Below are 22,770 nucleotides of genomic sequence, written 5' to 3' on the forward strand. Positions count from 1 at the left end.
GAAAACCTACTTTTGCGAAATCGTCCTAGAAGGTTTGTCCGATTTGCATCTTCAGACGGTGCCAACAAAAAGTTATGGAATTCAAGTTGATTCATCAAATGTTTTTCGATAAACGCGGGAACAAATTTTACGTAGCTGTTGCAAACATACACTTAAGGCTGTATCTCCGCAACGGGGCGTCATGCCGAGTCGACTGATATCCAATTTTACCATATCAGCCATTTTGAATTGTGCTAAAATGCTGCATTTTATGAACGCATGAACGGATTGTTACGAAACTCGGTTTGGGTCATCAGCACGATGCCCTGAAAGAGCCTGAGAAGTTTTTAAACAGCGCCACCTAGTGGGTTTTTTTCTTCAAACGCTTATAACTTTGGGTGTGGTTGACTGATTTTCACGAGAGTCATCTCCTTAGACTCCTGAATCATTGCCGAGTCCAACGATACCAGACTTGCTAGGTTTCGGCATATGGTTTGTGCAGCGTTGTAATTTAGCGCTTAAAAAACATTAGCTGATATCTTCGAAACTGCTAGTCCGATTGAGACGAAACCAGCGCCAGAAGTTCAGAAACATAGGTTGATAGTTACTCGCTAATGCCCAAATATTGATAGTAAGGGGGACGGGGGGGACGGGGTAAAATCCAATCAAAGTCAGGTGTCAGTTAATTTTTTACGTGTTTTTTCATATAAATGTCTATAACTCCAAAACGAAATTGACACACACATGTATGGGCTCACTCCGAGGACACATACAAAAAAATGGTAGGATTGTGCCTCTTTTTTTCATGGACAAAACATGAAATTCCCATAGACTACAATGCACTTTTCAGCCCTTTGCCTAAAATCATCGTAAAATGTGTTTAATTGCTCATTGCTGCCGTTGTTCTGACACTCCCAGCCATTTTGGCATGTCTTGTCTTCTTTGCGCTTGGCCCCGATAATGGCTGCTTGCAGCTATATTTATTTCTAGTTTCGGTTAACTATAATAACCCTGTATGATCTTGAGAATGTCAAGGTTATCCTAATGGAAAATAAAGACATTTTTTTAGCCTATATTCTGTGCAACGATTATAGTTCTAATGTCTGTATTGGTTTTTATTAATCAATCAAACAGACCGAATGCAGACTTTGGTGTAAGAACATCTTTATTGGGTATGTAAGCATTAATTCCAATTCAGAATCCACATGTAACCAAATAGGGAAAACTGACAAAAAGAACAACACTGAGCGAAACGGAGGACGTGTTCAGAAACTGATTACGATGAAGCCGACAGAGAGGAGTTTACAGAGAGGAGTTTACTGAGCCTTGATTTCCAATTTTCACAGAGAGACGGCAGAGCGATGAGGTAATCAGAATTCCAACCTTCTGACATGGAACGTTCACATGTTTTTAAATTCATCTTAGAACTTTAGAAATAATATAGAACACAGTCCTGGTACAGTACGACTTTAGATTATTATTATTATTATAGACAAAAAAAATAAACAGGATAGAAAAATAAAAACAGATTGAAAAAAAAAGCAATATATTGTTCTCTGGAACCCCAAATTTACACATAAAATAAATCTATCAACCGTAAGAGCAGTTGGCAAACGGATACTTAAGTTATCTGGAGAGAAACTCTGTCACAACAGAGAGTTTGGTTAAAAAAAGCGCGTTTGTAAAATTTAAATAACATTAAATTAGCAAAAGGGACTCACTGTATACATCAAAGCCTGCAGAATTATACACACGGTCATGAAGGATAAAGGAACAAAACGCTGCCAACCGCTGTTGTTCACGAGATTACGATTATTTGCATATGATAATACACTTCCAGATGACAGTTAAAAACGTATAGCTACGGAAATGTTTTCCCTTATAAAAGGTGAGCTGGTGAGGTGACAGTACAAAACTGTTCTGTACCACAGAGGAAAGCACGAGCTTATCGCATAACGCTTCGAGACTGAACGACACATCCAGGTTCGACATGTATTCGACTTTTCTGAGCACCTTTAAAGTACACACAATTCACACTAAAATCAGAATTCAGAATAACTCGGGCACTAAACAAAAGACATCTTGAAGATCCGCTTTTAAAACAGCTTCAAATTAGCACCATTGTTACCTAGACGAACCTTTAAGGCCCGTTCACACCAAGAACGATAACTATATTAGCGTTCATGCCAGCGGACGATATCGCTCTGTTTATTCTAAGTGCGCGCGCTGTTGTGATGTCTCTGTCGCTTTAAATGCTCACGCTGTTCAAACAGAATGGATTCTGATTGGCTGTCAATGTTTTTGTTGTTCATCAGCTGGAAAAAAATTTCTCTCTTGAAGCCAATACGGAAGTGACTTAAACTGCAATTCATCGACTGGCCACTAGAGACAGGCTCCAGAAGGGAGCAGAATCTCATTGAGCTCAATGTTAAAATGCCCAACTTTACAGCAGAAGAACACATGTTTACAGTCTGGGACAAATTGTGGTTTTGGTCTATACGGCTAATTTTGCCCTTCATGACAACTGTGAGGGCGGTGAATTTTTTTTCAACTCATTCGTTTCTTAAAATTCTGCATAATTAAGGGCGTGGCCACTTTGAGTGACAGGTGGATAGCCATTTATCACCTCAGCTCCGCCCACGTCCCGCCTCTTTGCCCATTTTCTGTTATCCAGGAGTGACACGCGATGACGCAACGGCCAGCTCGACCCTACTTTACGCTTCAGAGTCCGATGGGTGACGTCACGGACACTAAGTCCATATTTTTTTAGTCTGTGGTTAATCGTTACAGTTGTTGTCGTTGGCGTGAACGGGCCGAGTGAAACTCACGAAAGTTGTCAAGAACATAGAGCGTCATATTTTAACCAGAAATCAAAAGAAAGCAATACACAGCTGACATTTTGAGCTTGAGAGTACGCTTTTGTTAACAATGTCGTTGAAACCATTCTGCATAATCAAATTAGTCTACAAAAATGTGCATTATTTCGGTAAAGCAAATTTCCGTAAAAATGTGCTCGTCACAAAAATGTCACAATGCAAATATTAAAAATATGCTTTCTTTTTCTTATTGGTTGAAATATGACCCACGTGTGTTTTCACCATTATAAACTCCTTTGAACAAGACACACCCATTGCATTGAGAAACGCCCCCTTAAAGTGACAGGCGCACCTCAGGCGGGTCATGTGTGTTGATGATATGCACAGGTGTGTCTGCAAGTTTGAGAAACATGCACCTTCATACTGATCCATCACATAAACACACACACACACACTGTCACTTCCAAAACTCATTCACACAAACACACACACACTTCCCTGTCTGATGGAGTGCTAAAATGACACGAATGAATGACAACACCCCTGAAAAACCTTCCTTATTGAGACGCACACTTAATATATAATCAATTATCATTTTTTCTTCGTTTTCCTATTGCACTTTAGCATTTCTTTTTTTTTCTTTTTCATACATGTGACAAAATTACCATATAAAAGATCAGATAAACAATAAGTGTATATGTACATATAATACCTCTCAATGATCTTAATTCATCTCTTCAATAAACTTGATTCTTATTATAAAAGTACAAGTAGTATAATAACTTATTATTATTATTATTATTAATTTGAAAGAGCAAGCAAAAGAAAACGAGCACCAAAGAAACAGAAGACAGAAAGAGAAGAAGAGAGAAAGACAGAGGGCTTTGGCAGTTTCCGGCCCCGGATGTCCTGAGTGTTCGTCCCTGCGAGATGATTGGCTTGTTTTCTGGAGGAATCAAATCTGATTGGACATCCATGGCTGGTAGGGGCGGGATTTCCTTTAGACTGTAGGAGTCTCTAATGCGGTCACCCAAAGCCCCGCCCACACCACCTCTTTCTGTTTCTGCAGTCCAATCAGTGGCTGAATACTGAAGGGGGCGGGCTGTGGGCGGGGCGGTGTGTGTTTGAGGAGCGCGCACACACTCGCACTCTCACACACACACTATAGGAAGCACACAGGTCCGACTTCTAGGTGAAAGCGAGATGAGGGCGTTGTCTTCGGTAGGTTGCTTATACGTACGACAGGAAGTAAGGTGGGGTCCGACACCCGGAACAGGAAGTCAGCATGTTGCCAGCGCCCGTTCAGTTGCTATAAAAACACACACAATCAGTGATGCATAATGCACACAAGAGTGACTTTTACTGTTTTTGAATCCATTCAGCCGATCTCCGCGTCTGGCGGTAGCACTTTTAGCATAGCTTAGCATAGATCATTGAATCTGATTAGACCGTTAGCATCTCACTCAAAAAATGACCAAAGAGTTTTCAATTTAAAACTGGACTCTTTTGTAGTTACATGTTTGTACACCTGAAAATAGGCTAACTTCCGTCAACATAACCAACGTGACAAGCATGCTGGGGACTATTTTCAGGCGTTGCGTAATATTGCGCCGCTGCACTCATGGTACGGCTCCTTGATTATTACACAGGAATGCGAGTATAGTTCCTAGCCATATCGCTCTAGAAAATCACAACTTTTCATTTTCCATTGGTCTTAGTACACGATGTAACTACAGAAGAGTCAAGTTTTAAATAGGAAAAATATTTAAATTCTTTGGTCATTTTTTAAACGCGAGATGCTAACGGTCTAATCAGATTCAATGATCTATGCTAAGCTATGCTAACAGTGCTACCGCCAGACCCGGAGATCGGCTGAATGGATTCAAAAACGGGAAAACTCAACTGTTTAACTCTAAGGGAGTTGGAAAATGAGCCTATTTTCAAAAACAGTGGCGTGTTCCTTTAATTCATGACAATGACTAATTAATATGAATTAAATGTATATAATTTTGTCTAATATATATATATATATATATATATATATATATATATATATATATATATATATATATATATATATATATATATATATATATATACATATATATATATGATGAAATACTAAAATTACTTAAGAAAACTACAAAAATATAAAATGTTTACTTGGCAACAAACTGTTGAAATCCAGTTGAAGTGATAAAATTAAATAAAAATAAAACTGAAATAATACATTGATGGAAAACAAAATTATATAAAATTACTAAAACTTAAAAAATAAATAAACTAAAAAAAAATATATATATATACACACACACACACACACAAATGAAAGCAAATTCAAAATATTAATAAATACTACAATATTATATAAATACTACAAATATAAAAATGCACTAAACCTGTGCTGCCGTTTTAATTTATTTTGTTAATTTACATTGTGTTTTTTGTTTTCAGCAAACAATGTCTTTCTTCAATGAGGATAAAAATACTGAATGCACCTAATAATCATGTGCAATAAATGCATTACTTAAATGTATATTGTTTTTCTGTTGGATTCAGATCAAACGATTTGACTATTCATATTTATTTATTTATATTTAACAATTTGGAGCTTTTCATTCCATTTCATTTCATTTGCATTTGTTTTTAAATTATGTATTTGTGATACTTTGGTCATTTTCTTTGCACATGATGCAAAGTATGCTGTGGATGTTTTAAAGCAAATTTCCATGTGGTTATTAAAGGTGATCTGCATGGTTGCTTACAGCACTCATTAATTCGAGAGTTTTTTGAAGGGCACACTCACCCAGCAGGAGTCCGCCAACACGTCCGGCTCCAGCGCCTCTCCGCTCCACGCATGGAACCGAACAGCACTCTGGGACGGGGGCTGGGCGGGGGCGTGGCTCCAGATTGTCACGTTCAGGCAGTGGATAGTGATTCGTTGCTCCGCTCCGGCGCTCAGCAGGTGCAGGAAGTTCATCTGGACGCGTCCGACACTGAACTCCAGCTGCAACCAGCCAATAAAACAGCGTCATTAACTCTTGTAAAATGAGATCATGAACTTCTTTTCTAAACATATCCTCCCAAGATACAAGGATAAACATTAATCAAATAAAAAACAGATGATCTGGAAGCTGAATGTCACAGACCTTGGCTGTGGTGATGGGCCTGAGGCAGGTGCGTCCACCACCGTTGAAATTGCACGTCACTTCTATAGAGTCTGAGGAGCAGCCCAGGTTTGGGTCGATCCAATAAGTGCCTGAAGAAACCACAAATATCTTAGCAAAATTGAAATTTGACAATGGTAAATGCTTAATTATTACAGCTGTTTACAGATGCCATTGGTGGTATTTAGCCCAGAATATCCTTCAGACAAACTGTGTTTTCAGGTTCAACACACACACACACACACACCATCGTAGAGTGTGTCCCGGCAGTCGTGCAGGTCCTTGCAGAGTCGAGCAGGATGATCTCGCGTGCCCAGCGGGTTCTTCAGACTGTGGACCAGAGAGCTCAGGTAATGGAGCGTGCGCAGGATCTCTGGAGCCTGATCCAACATAGGCATGTCCATCAGACCCCGACCCTGAGAGGACAGCGAGACAGTCTTTAAAACACCATGTAAACACCCAATCATCATAAACCACAGTGCAATATGCTAAATAAACAGGTCCTTTGAGTGTGTGTTTGAAAGATCTCACCTCTATTTTCTGTGTGTTCGTCTCCCTAAAAACTGGCTGGGCCACTCCAAGACCGAAATCTTGTTTCTACAACATACAAGCACACAAGCAAACTTAATAACGCAGATGTACAGAACATAGCACTGAATGAATGAACGAAGGGTAGTGAAAATTCTTACCAAAGCCAGTGGGATTCGTGGTGGACCCTGTAGAGAACCAAATAATAAAACTATAACAATAATCATATCTGTATATGAATTAAACTAATATTATTAAAACATAGTAGAGACGGGCATGTATGTGTGGATGGGATTACTTTAGTTTGGGGACAACATTTTCCCCACAACTTATTAAAAAAAGAGGCGATTAAAAAGTGTTAAAGAAAGAAGTGTGTGTTTTACCGGAGGCCCAGGAGGTCCACGCGGTCCAGGAGCACCCTGGAAAAACACACAAATAACCAGGTTAGAAATAGACAAGTGGTCTTGAAATAAACACAAGCCGTGGATAATGGGAAATGCTGTGTCTGTGATCGTAAAGACTCACTCGAGGTCCCTGAACACCCTGTAAGGAGAAAAAAGAGCGGTTATGAGAAACCTGTAAGATCTAGTGTGATATCAAGATCTGAAGAGAAAGAGTGAATTCATCTTACCAGTTCTCCTTTGTTGCCAGTGTCTCCTCTCGAGCCCTACAGAGAGACATCAGTGTGAGAACAGAGGTCAGCTGAGGGTCAGAGAGCAGATATGACCACACCGTTCAATATAGTAGTGTGTAGAAGAGCCATATACTCACTGGACTACCGATAGGGCCAATCACACCGACAGGTCCAGCTAAACCCCCTCTTCCCTGAAAACAACATGTAAATATTACAGTACAAACACTAGAATATGTGCCATGTGATCTATTAAGTTAGACAGATAGATGGATGAAGGGATGGATGGAACTAGGAGAATATAGATGGATGGATGCATGGATGGATGGATGGATAGTGAATATAGATGGATGGATGGATCTAGGTGAATATAGATGGATGGGTGGATAGACTAGGTGAATATAGATGGATGGGTGGATAGACTAGGTGAATATAGATGGATGGGTGGATAGACTAGGTGAATATAGATGGATGGGTGGATAGACTAGGTGAATATAGATGGATGGGTGTATAGACTAGGTGAATATAGATGGATGGGTGTATAGACTAGGTGAATATAGATGGATGGGTGTATAGACTAGGTGAATATAGATGGATGGGTGTATAGACTAGGTGAATATAGATGGATGGGTGGATAGACTAGGTGAATATAGATGGATGGGTGGATAGACTAGGTGAATATAGATGGATGGGTGGATAGACTAGGTGAATATAGATGGATGGGTGTATAGACTAGGTGAATATAGATGGATGGATGGATGGATGGATAGTGAATATAGATGGATGGATGGATCTAGGTGAATATAGATGGATGGATGGATGGATGGATGGATGGATGGATGGATGGATGGATGGATGGATGGATGGATGGATGGATGGATAGACTAGGTGAATATAGATGGATGGATGGATGAACGGATGGATGGATCTAGGTGATGGATCTAGTAGAATATAGATGGATCTAGGTGAATATAGATGAATGGATGGATCTAGGTGATGGATCTAGGTGAATATAGATGAATGGATGGATCTAGGTGAATATAGATGGATGGGTGGATGAACGGATGGATGGATCTAGGTGATGGATCTAGTAGAATATAGATGGATCTAGGTGATGGATCTAGGTGAATATAGATGAATGGATGGATCTAGGTGATGGATCTAGGTGAATTTAGATGAATGGATGGATAGACTAGGTGAATATAGATGGATGAATGGATGAACGGATGGATGGATCTAGGTGATGGATCTAGTAGAATATTGATGGATCTAGGTGAATATAGATGAATGGATGAATCTAGGTGATGGATGGATAGATGGACAGAGAGACAGACATGAGATGGATGGAAGGATCTAGGTGACTATGGATGGATGGATGGATAGATAGATGGATGGATGGATGGATGGATGGATGGATGGATGGATGGATGGATGGATGGATGGATGGATGGATGGATGGATGGATGGATGGATGGATGGATGGATGGATGGATGGATAGATAGATAGATAGATAGATAGATAGATAGATAGATAGATAGATAGAGAGAGAGACATTAGATGGATGGAAGGATCTAGAAGAATATAGATAGATAGATTGATAGATTTGCTCACCACGCTGCCCTGAGGCCCTTTAGGCCCCTGAATGCCCTTTGGTCCAAAGTCTCCTGGAGGGCCCTGAATAAACAACCCAAACATCAAGCACACACACACACACACAAACACACAGCTGTGCCTAACCCAACACTAATGCTAATGTTGTGTTGTGTGTATTGAAGAGCGCTAGAGCATTTATGAAGTGGAACATTCAGTGGCCACAGGCACCATGAAAACATGCAGCTGTTCATCATCAGTGCTGCCACTGCTGCTCCTCATCTTTTCCATAACTTTAGTTCATCTAATTAGACCAGAAGCATGAATGAGTAACACCACGACTACACACGCCTGTCCTGTTTTATGAGCTGGCGGCTGTGTGTTTCCTTAACAAAAACACACCTCAGCGTTTGTGTGAATTATGACGCTCTTTGAGGAAGGAGCTCTTTGAGAAATGATAAATCTCATCTCTGTTTGTTTCTCTTGGGCAGACACACATGGGCGATCACATTTCTGTTTTTCCCCAAGAAGAACAGAATCAGACCTGGCAATGGGTGATAAAACTCACCTTCGGTCCAAACATTCCTAGCATCCCTGGAAAACCGGGCTCCCCGATGTCACCCTAAATCAAAGATTAATATTAATGTTTTGTTCCAAAATGAACTCCAGGTCTTTTGTAAGCAGGATGTAGTTCACAGTGAAGAATGACAGTGTTTATGAATAACAGGCTGGGTGTAGTACTCACTGGTTGGCCCTTAGGACCCCTGTTTCCCTGAGGTCCAGGAAGGCCCATCCCTCCCTTAAACCCTCTCTTTCCTGAAGGGCCAGGGTGACCAGGAAGGCCCCTCTCACCCTATTCATGCACAAATATAAGAAATATATAATATAATATTATTATGTATATATAAATACACACTCATCCATGTATATATTTAAAGGAATATGCCACTATTTTTGAAAATAGGCCCATTTTACAACTCCCCTAGAGTTACACAGTTGATTTTTACCTTTTTCTAATCCATTCATCCGATCTCTGGGTCTGGCGGTAGCACTTTTAGCATAGCTTAGCATAGATCATTGAATCTGATTAGACCGTTAGCATCTCACTCAAAAAATGACCAAAGAGTTTCAATATAATCAAGGAACTTTGTGCCGTACCATGAGTGCAACGGCGCAATGATATTACACAGCGCCTGAAAATAGACTAACTTCCGTCAACATAACCAACGGGACAACCTGCTTGCACAGAGAGCGCTGGGGACTATTTTCAGGCGCTGTGTAATATCATTGCGCCGCTGTACTCATGGTAAAGCAAAAAGTTTCTTGATTATTACGCAGGAATGAGAGAATAGTTCCTAGCCATATCGGTCTAGAAAATCCCAAAGTTTCATTTTTCGTCGGTCTTAGTGCACGATGTAACTACAGAAGAGTCAAGTTTTAAATAGGAAAAATATCGAAAGTCTTTGGTCATTGTTGAGCGAGATGCTAACGGTCTAATCAGATTCAATGATCTATGCTAAGCTATGCTAAAAGTGCTACCGCCAGACCCAGAGATCGGCTGAATGGATTCGAAAACGGGAAAACAGGGATAGGGGAGTTGGAAAATGAGCCTTTTCACAAATAGTGGCATGTTTCTTTAAGAAATATTATATATATATTATTATATAAATATAAATATAACACATTTTGCTTAAATATATACATTATTTATTTATAGGGCCTACATAGTATTTATACACCGTACACATACATATATTATGCAAACACAAACTTAATATAATATATACACCACAGTTCAACAGTTTGGGGTCAGTAGAAATGATTTTTTTTTTATTTAACAAGGGTGCATTAAATTGATCAAAAGTGGCAGTATAATGTTACAAAATATTGATACATATTTATATTCTAAATTAATTCTGTTCTTTTGATCTTTCTATTCACCAAATAATCCTGAAAAAAGGTTTTCCACAAAAATATTGCACAGCACAACTGTTTTCAACATTGATAATAATCATAAATGTTTGATGATCAGCAAATCCTCATATCAGAATGATTTCTGAAGGATCATGTGACACTGAAGACTGGAGTAATGATGCTGAAAATTCAGCTTTGATCACAGGAATAAATTACATCTGAACATATATCCACATAGAAAACAGTTATTTTAAAATGGAATAATATTGCACAATATTACAGTTTTTTTGATCAGGTAAATGTAGTCTTGGTGAGTAAAAGATATTCTTTAAAATATCTTCCTGACCCCAAACTTTTGAATGGTAGTGTAAATATAAATATAAAATGTGATAATTGTGGTCAAATGTTAATCTCTGACCTTTGGACCAAACGATCCCTGTGGGCCAGGTAAACCCATGACGCCAACCTTGCCAGGTGCACCGGGTTTACCAGGCGAACCAAACTCGCCATCATCGCCCTGATCACCCTGAAGGAAAGAGAACGATGCATGTAATAAACCTGTTCAGACAGATGACAGATCAGGAAACACAGGTCTCATGACCAATTCTTACTGGTATTCCTCTGCTTCCATCTTTCCCTGGCAGCCCATCTATGCCAGGAAAGCCCTCCTGTCCTTCTCGACCCACTGTCCCTCTTGGGCCGGGCAACCCAACAACACCCTGATGAGAACAGAGAGAAAGCTGGGCATTTAGTCTGTCATTCAGTAAGAAAGGAAAGCAAGAATGTACTTATGATGAAGGATATTACTGGGAGAATCTCACAAAAACCACACAAGCATTTTAGACTCATATTTTGACCCCAAATCAGTTAAAAAAATAATGATAAGAGTTAATAATAATAAATAAATCAAAATAATCATCTAATTTATAAATAATATATAAATACATTTGATTAATAATACAATTAATTAATGTATTAATACAATTATTTATATATAAGTAATTAAATTATGCAAATCAAATAAATTATTATTATTATATATTTCATAAAGAAAATTAAGTCTGTTCAGGACCATTAAGATTTTCCCCTTCTGATTACTGTAATACGAAGACTAATAAATATTAGAAAAAAATGAAAGTACAACTGCATATTGCATATCAAACAAAAATATTAGTATTTTATTTATTTATTTATTTTACAATTTTAATGCAAAATTGTTATAAAATTCATTTAGCAGACACAGACATAAATAAAAATATGTATTTTTTATTAATAATATTAATTAAATAACTAAAATATATCTAAGCAATTACAATTATGCAAATCAAATACAAATTTATAAATATAGTTTACATATTGCAAAAAAAAAGTCTGTTTAGGACCATTAAAATTTTTCATTTCTGATTACTGTAATATGAAGATTACAAAATATATATTTTTTTAATTCACATTTTATTTATTTATTTATTTGTTACAATTCTAATGCAAAATTGTTATACACATGTATATGTATTCATTTGGCAGATACACAAATCAAATAAAAATATAAGAATTAAATATATAAAAATCAAGAATAATATAGTTAATACATAAATCAAATATTTATTTTTAATAATATAATATTAATTAAATAAGTAAAATATATCTGAGTAATTACAATTATGCAAATCAAATAAAAATAAATAAATATAATTTACATATTGCAAAAAGAAAATTAAGTCTGTTTAGGACCATTAAAATGTTTCAATTCTGATTACCGTAATATGAAGTTTACTAGATTAAATATGTAAAATTTTAAAGTAAAATTGCAAGTATACATAATTCACCCTAATTGTGCTACAAGCATGAAAGAGTAACTCTTACTGGTGACCCTCTGCTGCCACGCTCCCCCTGAAGACCCTGTTTACCCTTCTGACCCTGAAAGTCACAGAGAATAACAAAGCATGTGAGAAAAAGCAGTAATGCCAAGCAGAAAACCACAGACACAGAATTAATCGTATACAGCATGAACATACACACACACATCTAACACATATTGATGAAGTATGTGACACGGCTCTGATTTCTTCCACATGTTGTTTACGGCTGCCATTCCAAAACATAAGTAATGAAATCTGGATTTCTACAAAAGATACGCGCACGCGCTAACACACTGCAAGCATACCATTACCTGTTCTCCTTTGGATCCTTTAGGGCCTTGCATTCCACGTGGACCAGGATTACCCTAAAAATGCATGAAAAGAAATGGAAGAAAAGGTGTTTGTGTGTATGCTTGAGTGTGGGCACATCTGTAATCATGATCTGATGTCATATTATACGCACAGGTAGTCCAGGAGCACCAGGTTTGCCTCGAAAACCATCAACACCTTGCTGACCCTGCGCAAACAAATACATTTATTTGAGAACCGCAAGAATAATTACAATAAACTAAAAAATAAATATATATATATATGGAATATTGCATTCATTTATTTTTTATTTATTAATAAGTAATACATACAATTAAAAAGATTTTGCTTTTGTCTGTATTATTTGAAAATCAATAAAAAAAGAACTAGGCCTACATTTTTCTGAAAAAAAAACAAACAAACAAATCTTGCTATCAAATCTGAACAAACTCCTAAAGTATGAGCAATATTCATAATAATAGAGATGATTTCCTTAGCAATCATTACTAATAGTACTTTACATATTCTCTGTCCAAAATTCCACAATTTATCTATTGAAACACATACATCTCTACTCAAACCATATTTTTGCTGGAAGATATTTTCGTCTTGAAATGGTCTTCATCGTAATGTAATCTATAACATTTTACATTGTTTCGCCGATTACCATATAAAGCAGCTTTTAAATCTCAGCAGGCAGTTCTTAATCTATTATAGGAAATGGTCACATGTTGTTGTGCGCCGGCGACACGCAAGTAAATTAGCTAATGCGCTTCATATGCAGAAAGACAATAGTATGCTTTCTGGGTAGCTGTGTTTATCTCACCACGTATCCTGGATCCCCCGGTTCGCCCCTGTCTCCTCGCTTTCCGATTGGACCCTGAAAATACACAAACACATGCATGATGTTGCGAATATCGCTAATGAAATAAGAGGAAATGAAAGACAGATATAGATATGAAAATAAGAGAGACTCACTCTGAGTCCTGGTGGACCAGTAGGACCCTCCACCTTCCCATCGTCCCCATGTTCGCCCTAAAACATTACATGAGGCAAAACATCAGATGATTATAGAAAACTAATTCAAAAGAGTGTGTGTGTGTGTTTATATATCAATGGTCAATACTAAAAAATATGGTAACACTTTAGAATAAGGTTTAATTTGATCAATTTACCTAACATGAACTAACAATGAACAAAACATTCTCCAGCATTTATTAGTCTTAGTTCAATTCAAGATTTACTAATACATTTTTACAAATAAAAGTTGTATTTGTCAACATTAGTTAAAGCATGGACAAACTGAACAATACTAACATTGACACAGATTATTACATGTTGTGTTATTTCATGTTAGTTAATACATTAACTAATGTTAACAAATGAGACCGTATTTTAAAGTGCTGCCAAAAATATTAATATTTAATATGATAATATCATGATACTGTTTTACTATCAAAGTCATATTACATGGTATTAAAAAGGTTCTAATATCATTTAAGTATTCAGGTCCATTCAGGCTGACATAACTGTGCAGGTCACAAGTATAAACATTTATTTACAAAATGAGTGATGAATAGATTTGACCTTTTCACCCTTTGGTCCCGGGGGTCCTATTGGACCTTGAGGTCCTTTGTGACCCTATAGAGAAAGAAAAAGCTTTTAGGCACCATTCCACTAGCAGACTTGAGTTGATCAATCTGTACACTGATGCGTAAATAAATCATTGGTACTGTGCTAATATGATGATGAGATGACATTTGTACTTTTTTCTTTCTCTCACCTCATATCCGGATATGCCCGGATCCCCCTGCAGCCCCATACGCCCGGGAGCGCCCTGAGACACACGGAGAAAGAAGATGAGACCGTTTACTTGCTATATACAGTTGGACGTACTGCTAAACCTAAACTTCATAATAGCAGATGTATCTGTTTACCACATGTCCGATGGTTCCTCGTGATCCCTTTGGTCCGGTGGTTCCGATTGGTCCGATCTTTCCCATGGTTCCTGTCTCTCCCAGGTGACCGATGTTACCTTTGGCACCCTGCAGGTAACGTGAAAGTGCAGTTAGCTACTGTGTTCGAAAAATGTGAGATTATTAAATAACTTCGAACAAAATGGTACCTTGAACTCTGACATCTTACCTTAAACCCTGGTTTCCCTCTCTCGCCGTTTTTACCAGGTTTTCCTTCAGGACCCTGAAACACACATGCAAATAAATAAGGAAAAAACAAAAACACTTTCACAAATAAAGACAACAGACAGTGTTGTTATTGTTAACTCTTTCCCCGCCATTGATGGAAATTTCCGGCGTTCTGCTACACGGTAGAGGGCGATATTACGCATCTTCTGAAAGAGTAATGAATCTTCGGCTCAAAACACAGGCGAAGAGGATGCAGAAAGCAGATGCATATGTAAAATAACGCAGATATAACGGCATATAAATCAAAATTGCCTATTGTTACTGAATGAGATTTCGAACCAGAACGAGCTCTAGGATTTTGCAAGCATTAGGGGTGTTGATGGACTCGATCTACTCCATCTGTGTTTGATCATTGCTCTGAATCCCATCTGAATGTAGTCTTTGACAAAATACCCGTTTTTATCAGCTTTTCGCTCAAAATGTTGCAAGAATAAAATGTTTTTTTTTTTTTTTTTAAAGCAGAGGGTCAGTTCTTTCTGGATATATTGTATGTTCAGTAGTGCTGTCAAATCGATTAATCCCGATTAATCGCATCCAAAATAATTGTTTGTGTTTACATAATACAGCTCTGGAAAAAATGAAGAGACCCTTTAACATTGATTTCTCCTTGTAACATTGTTAATATTTTATTATGTGTTATATTTAGGGATGCACCGATACCATTTTTTAAGCGAGTACCGTTATTTTTTTTCTTGTACTCACCGATACCTATAGTATACATTTATTCATTTTTTTTTCTTCTTTTTCTCTTTTTTTTGGGTGATGTGGTAGTTTTCCAAGCGCAACACAGTGAGACTAATGAATGTAGGACAGCTTCTTTATTATTACTTGAATTAAAAAAGTATTATTTTCATGTGCTTATGACAAACTTAAAGCACAAATTTCAGTGTCCAATAACCTTCAAAGGGCATAATTACCACTGTCATAATTTAAAAAAAGCATGCAGTTCACAATGTGTGGGTTGTTACTTCCACACCACTGAGGCTGACATTGTGTCTGCTTCTTGTGTCTGAAAATTCTGTCACGTGAGGTATCGGTCTTTGGTATCGGGGGTATTTCACGGACATGAGCTTGGTATCGGGCCCGATACCGATACTTGTATCGTTGCATCCCTAGTTATATTTATATATTTTATATATAAATATAACACATTTTTCATAATTATATACATGCATGTGTGTGTGTGTAACACATTTATATATACATAATAATTATACACAGTACACACACATATATCATGTAAACACAAACTTTTATTTTGGATGCGATTAATTGGTTTGACAACACTAATGTTCAGATATTGATACAACACAATATTCTGATTGGGGGCCATTCAAATTTTGTGAAAATGATCAAAAAACGCTGGCGCTGACAGGCAACTAAAAAACAAAAAAACACTGGCAGGGAAAGAGTTAACTAAAAACTCGTTGAAAAATAAAAGAAATAAATATTAGATGAAAAACTTCAACTTCAAAAACAAAAAAACAAAAAAAAGTTGAAATGCTGTCTCGGCAACTAAATAGAACTATAATAAATGACTAATGACTAAAATGAAAACTGAAAATATAAAAATAAGCTACTTCAAAATATTAATAAATATTATAATTGTATATAATTAAACAACAGCTTTTTTTGAGTGGTCAAAGTTCTGTTGGTCATTTTCAGGCATAATTGCTGAGATTTGTCTCAATTTAAAGAGTGTTTAACACAAAATGTAAATGTTTTTTGTGATAACAATAACTGTGATATGTAAAAACTGATCACAATGCAAAGGACTCAACTCGTTCACTGTTGCTATGATTATCTACCAGATTTTTATCCTGACGAGCCGACTGCGTTTTGAATTATGGGTGGCACTTCCGGTTTGGGGAACTTCCATTCAAAAAGACTGAAACGAGTCATTTCAAATCACACGGCTGCACAACAAATAAAGCTTATCCGTCCGTTTGACTGAATGAGATGTCGATTTTCCTTCATGTTTTATTTTCAGACATCATGATTATAACGTAATGCTTGCCGTTTTAACGTGTTGAAGTACGTTACAAGTATATGTTATATCAAGAATATATAGGGTAAGAACTCTTTTCAGTCGCTGCATTCTTTTCCTCATGATTATTTTATTTTTCCCCTTTGTATTCCGCTGCAATAGAAAAGGACAACATATACTGTACATTTGTGGTCTGTCCTCCCAATTTAATGTACGATATATCCCATTAATAATTCACTGGAATGCACAAAGAATCTCTCGTTTTTCTCCTCAAATCCTCACGTCTCTTTCCAGGTTTGTTTTTGGAGATAAATACAACTTATTATCTGTCAAAATGACGGAAATCACTTTGAAATAATATCACCCATGGCTAAGGTTTGATTAAGGTAACATATGTTACATAATACAGTAATATTTAACCCGTCTGTTATTGCGGTGGAAGGAATTGTGCTTTTGGGGTTATTCATGGTCTGTTGAAAGTACCTTGTTTTACCTTTTTTAATGTTCGACAGTTGAAGGTTAATAATGTCATCTCATTGTACCAGTATAAAAAAAAGATTATTGCGTTCATGGAGCGAGTATTTCACTGATTGTTTACAGCTTAACGAAAGTTACACCCATAATTCACGCAAAGCATCATGGGGCGTATGAATAAGGTGGATAAAATTATTTTATTCCTAAAAGGTTCCAAAAGGGTGGTTTCGCAGCAATGCAATAGAAGAACCATTTTTGGTTCCCCAAAGAACCTTTCAGTGAACAGTTCTGAAAAGAAACATTTTATAATCTTAAGAACCTTTTCCCCCTATAAAGAGTCTTCTGAGCAAGGGAAAGATGTTGTCTATGGATGTTAAAAGGTTCTTCATGGAACCATTAATGCCAATAAAGAACCTAAAACTGGTTGCATATGTACTTTTTAAGACTGCCAAATGATGGGCGTCAGGCAACCTCAGTCACCCCTTAATTCACACTCTTGTGTTGTTTACGAACTGCGAACACTAGATGCGGTATATGTTAAAGTATACAGAAACATATACAAAATATGAACATAATATTGTGTGTGCACAACAGCATGACTCACTCTGACGCCCGTAAGCCCAGGGTCGCCCGGTGGCCCTTCTTTCCCCTTGATTCCAGGGTCACCTCTGACACCCTGCTCGCCCTCTCCACCCATGTCGCCTTTTTCACCCTGTTCAAAAAACAAGATTAAAATTTCTTCAGCTTTAGATCATGTATACCTGAAAATTTGTGAACATAACTGCCCTTTCATTACCTTTGCGCCATCAGGGCCGGCTGGACCAGCCTCTCCCTCTAAACCTGGTTCTCCCTGTATCAGACAAACACAAACATCAATATTGTTTTTGCACATTTATAAACATCAAACCACCGTTTCTCAGATGTACTGAACACACACCCTTGTTCCGATAAGTCCAGCTGCCCCAGCGTTCCCTGCAGCCCCGAGTGACCCCTATTCAAACAATGAAAAGATATAATAAGAGTCCATAAACACAGGCTGTTTTCTTTCTAGCAAGTTTACGTTCTTGAGTCCAGTCAGCCAAATAGCAATTATGCCCAATGATGTGTGACTGTGTCGGGCAGCGCTGCCAAGCTCAGGCTGACATTATCTAACTTTAACAATACAAGTCATACGGTTCCTCTTCAGACTGTGATTGCGACACATGCGCTGCGCTACTCATTACAGGAGCTCAATGGGGCCTTTAGACTGCCAAAGAAAAGCAGATTTAGCAACGGTTATTTAGCTCTGCATAACAGCACCTCAAGCAGGAGCATTATGGAAAATGGGTTAACACTAATTTCAGGCTCTTTTCATGAATAGGATACCAAATAGGACCAACAGCTCTTAAAAAGGCAGTCTTTTTTCCACAACAAATGCAGAAGTCCAACTGAATGTTATATGAGCTGTTATTTTCAAAATGTAATCATGAATGCAGTCAAAAAAAGCTTTATTTGTTATTTTCTATTTATTTTCTCAATAAATATAAAAATGGATACAAAAACTAAATTAAGCATACTATATATATATATAGACATTATGTAAATGTATACTTTTTTTAATATTTGATGGTTTAATATATTTAACATTTATCATATCTAACATTTCATTTTTCTCAAAAAATTTACAATATTTCATTTATAAAATAGATTTTTTCTCTCCAAAAAACTTAAAATAAAATATACAAGGTATAATATATAAAAATGTAATGAATAGAAAATATAATAATATATAGATAAAATATATTGCTAAATTAACCTTTTTTTTGAGACATTGTTTAATAATTAACATTATATTTAATATCATTATATTTAAATAACATTTTATTTAACATCTTAAAAAATATTTAACATTAATATTTAATATCCAAAATATAATTTCCCTCAAAATTATATATATATATTATATATATATATATATATATATATATATATATATATATATATATATATATATATATATATATATATATATATATATATATATATATATAGTATAATATATAAAAAAACAATAAAAAATATATAAAAGAATTATAATATGTAAATAATATCTATTGCTAAAATAAGCTCATATATATTTGTGTATATATATATATATATATATATATATATATATATATATATATATATATATATATATATATATATATATATACACACAAACATTTAATTAAGCAACATTGTAGTTGTTTTTTTAAATCCATTTTTATAATTATTAAGAAAAGAAATAGAAAATATATATATATAATTTTCTGTATATTTTTATATATATCATTTTTTATATAATACACACATTGTTGTATGACTTTCATTTTTGATGGTGGGCATGCTTATCATGGTACCTTCATGTTAGTTCGGTTAGGTTTATGTTAATCGAACACATAACAAAACAAAAAACATCGTAAAGTACAGTCTTTTCATGAAGTGCGCCTACAGTTTATCCCACCTTTTCTCCAGGTTCTCCTGGAAGTCCAGGATCGCCAACTTTTCCTGCAGGGCCCTGAAAGAAAGAACATGAGTGTTTTCTATTCATTTTTATTTTCTGATGACAATACAGATGGATGAATTCAATGAAACTATGTTCATTAATCAATTAATGTATGACTGTGTGTGTAAATATGATTAATCAGGGTAATCATTTTAATCTCAGTATCAATCACAATCAAGGCAATCAAAACAGACAGAAGCAGTGGAAAACCTGGACGTGTGTTTGTGTACGCGTGGAGTGAATTACCTTAGGACCTGGATTCCCGGGAGGTCCGAGTGTTCCTGGGGGCCCTGGAGGTCCCTTGTGCCAAACAAACAAAATCATTTATCAGTAATACATACAATACTTATTTACATTTTACAGCTACATAATCACAAACATTTAAAAAAACTACAAATGAGGGTTGAACGCAGGAAAGACAAATTAGGTCATAAACTTGGTCAAGTTATTTATTATTAACCTCATATTATAAGCAACTGATCAAAAGTAAATTTCAGGGCTGAACGAGACGAAAATACACAACGCTCAATCTTCTTGAGTTGCTCAACTCCCAGAGGATGTAAAGTAGATTTCCAGCTCTCCGTTTACATAAAAGACACTGGAAAATGTGTTTCTGTGTGTAGAACAGAAAAAAGCATCACTCACTGGCTCCCCTGCGATTCCTTTGTCTCCTGTAGCCCCAGATGGCCCTTGAATCCCCTACAAAAAACAGATTATTCAAACTAAATGTATTGTTGAATAAATTAAATGATTATAACAGCAACAACTACAATAAATCAATTATTAGTACAATAATAAATCATAAAAATTGACATTTTATTAAAATTTATTTATTTTACACTTTTTAAATTGTTTTTATATTGTGACCAGTGACATATTTAGCTGCATTCTATTATGGAATGGAATGTTCTATAAAAAACGACATGTATTATTATTACATAAGCATATTACATTTTTTGAGGAACAGTCCTAAAAAAATATGCAATACACAACAATAACAACGTATATAAATTTCAATAAGAAACAAACCAGAAATCCCTTTGGCCCCGCCTCCCCAGACTCCCCGATCTTCCCCTGCAGAGAGATTGGACAGACAAAGTGATTGTAACCATCAATCAAAGATTGGAGAGACAGGGCAACAGTTACAGTAGAAACACAATCGTAGATTTTCGTAGTAAGAGGTTTTTACCGCTTGTCCTGGGAAGCCAATTTTGCCAGGAGGACCATCAGGACCCTGGAGGAGATATACATTAACGTTAGATTTAAGTGTGTACAATTGGTCACTAGATGACATCTGGAGGACAGTGGCCTTTACCTTTTTGCCTTCAGTGCCGAGCTCACCTGGCACGCCATCTGGACCTCTAGGACCCTAAAACAGAGGTGCAAAAAAAGGACAAAAATTTCACTGATCTCCTCAGCGATGCCCAGTATACTAGCATGTAGAATTACTTTTCAAGAATATTTTGGGAAGCAGCATGCAGTACTGTAATAATACAGTTATTTAACAAATGTTTGCTATTTTTTCATTTCATGAACTTTTGGCAGCCCGATTAAACAATAACGTAACCCTCATCCTTCCCTCGGGTCATTTTGACCCGAAACTCATTTGATTAATTTTTTTTTAATTTATTGTGCATCAGAGTGGTCTAAGACCCTATGACATTTGTGACACTTGAACCACGAATACACATAAAAAATGAGTGAAGTTCGAGAATTAAAACAAATTTGACCCCCTTATACTGCGTTCACACCAAACTCGAATAGAGCATCAAAATCTCGTCTATCGCGTCTAGTTGGACGCTTGGAATCCATTTGCGCCCACAGCGAATTGGACGTGTGTCTAAAATCGAGCGTTTGAAGTGAAATAGACGCGAGTTCAAGGCGCTCCAAGAAAAATATGTCATAAAACACCACTCTACCTCTTTTAATCTTCATAAAAATATATATATTAAACATTAATAGCCACACAAATGTGGTCCAGGCAACTCCTACATTATCTTCACTGCATGTATATTTAAATATCCTTAAAAAGTAAAGTTATGAAACTTCTATTTGCCCTCAGTCAAAACGATTTGGCAGACAACAAATTATAGATTCATGACACCAAAAATTGCCCGTTAGATCCACACAAGATGAACCACTATAGGACATCAGAGCCAAATGTCAGAAGGACTGGCCGAGGAAAGGCTGCCTTCGCTGGGGTTAATGAGCGCTGAGCGCGGTGATCGCCTGGATCTCACAACTCCAAAAACACAAGATTCTTTTTTTAAATAGGCGCTCTCTTTATAAATAAACCACAGATTTGAGCTTTAAACAACTACATTCCCACCTGAAAAAGTCTTAAAACTACATTTTGTGACACAATAGTAGTATTTTTAAATTATGCAGGGTTTCTCATCACGTCACTTTACCACGTGACAGCAGCAAGCAGGCTCCTGATTGGTTAACGCGGCGCGAATTTAAAATTTTCAGCTCGGGCGTCAGATGCTTCAAACACGTGAATGCACAAAAAACACCACTTGCGCGTAACGTGCATGTCGCGCAAGATGCTCAATTCACGTCATTCCGCGCAAAACGGGTCCATCGCGCCAAAGGACCTCCAGACACGCGTCAATGCGCCTTTCCATTGACTTTCCATTGAAATCACTCGCCCCTGACGCTCTATTCGCGTTTGGTGTGAACGCAGCATTAGGAATGAATGGAATGCGAGGAATGCTTCAGTATACATAGAAAAACTCAACAAATGCACAAAATTAAAACTAAAAAAGCTAAAACTTTACCAAA

General features: G+C 36.6%; 1 protein-coding gene across 1 annotated transcript in view; it reads right to left on the minus strand.

The window, feature by feature from the left end:
- Positions 1-1,134: 1,134 nt before the first annotated feature.
- Positions 1,135-22,770, minus strand: part of col27a1a (collagen, type XXVII, alpha 1a) — an 87,678-nt gene continuing 66,042 nt past the window's right edge. Inside the window, exons 29-61 of the mRNA XM_079835627.1 lie at positions 21,302-21,355; positions 21,176-21,220; positions 21,016-21,060; positions 20,632-20,685; positions 20,233-20,286; positions 19,945-19,998; positions 18,397-18,450; positions 18,256-18,309; positions 18,064-18,171; positions 14,940-14,993; positions 14,732-14,839; positions 14,578-14,631; positions 14,382-14,435; positions 13,773-13,829; positions 13,621-13,674; positions 12,949-13,002; positions 12,797-12,850; positions 12,490-12,543; positions 11,238-11,345; positions 11,045-11,152; positions 9,458-9,565; positions 9,281-9,334; positions 8,734-8,796; positions 7,262-7,315; positions 7,122-7,157; positions 7,016-7,033; positions 6,874-6,909; positions 6,652-6,678; positions 6,494-6,559; positions 6,210-6,378; positions 5,945-6,054; positions 5,602-5,802; positions 1,135-4,104 (exon numbers count right to left, since the gene is read on the minus strand). Of these exons, the coding sequence (XP_079691753.1) occupies positions 3,958-4,104; positions 5,602-5,802; positions 5,945-6,054; positions 6,210-6,378; positions 6,494-6,559; positions 6,652-6,678; positions 6,874-6,909; positions 7,016-7,033; positions 7,122-7,157; positions 7,262-7,315; positions 8,734-8,796; positions 9,281-9,334; positions 9,458-9,565; positions 11,045-11,152; positions 11,238-11,345; positions 12,490-12,543; positions 12,797-12,850; positions 12,949-13,002; positions 13,621-13,674; positions 13,773-13,829; positions 14,382-14,435; positions 14,578-14,631; positions 14,732-14,839; positions 14,940-14,993; positions 18,064-18,171; positions 18,256-18,309; positions 18,397-18,450; positions 19,945-19,998; positions 20,233-20,286; positions 20,632-20,685; positions 21,016-21,060; positions 21,176-21,220; positions 21,302-21,355 (2,370 nt within the window). The 3' untranslated portion in view covers positions 1,135-3,957. The remainder of the gene's footprint in view (positions 4,105-5,601; positions 5,803-5,944; positions 6,055-6,209; positions 6,379-6,493; positions 6,560-6,651; positions 6,679-6,873; positions 6,910-7,015; positions 7,034-7,121; positions 7,158-7,261; positions 7,316-8,733; positions 8,797-9,280; positions 9,335-9,457; positions 9,566-11,044; positions 11,153-11,237; positions 11,346-12,489; positions 12,544-12,796; positions 12,851-12,948; positions 13,003-13,620; positions 13,675-13,772; positions 13,830-14,381; positions 14,436-14,577; positions 14,632-14,731; positions 14,840-14,939; positions 14,994-18,063; positions 18,172-18,255; positions 18,310-18,396; positions 18,451-19,944; positions 19,999-20,232; positions 20,287-20,631; positions 20,686-21,015; positions 21,061-21,175; positions 21,221-21,301; positions 21,356-22,770) is intronic.

This window comes from Gobio gobio (genome assembly GCF_949357685.1).
Source record: "Gobio gobio genome assembly, chromosome: 14".
In the NCBI taxonomy this organism is placed as follows: domain Eukaryota; kingdom Metazoa; phylum Chordata; class Actinopteri; order Cypriniformes; family Gobionidae; genus Gobio; species Gobio gobio.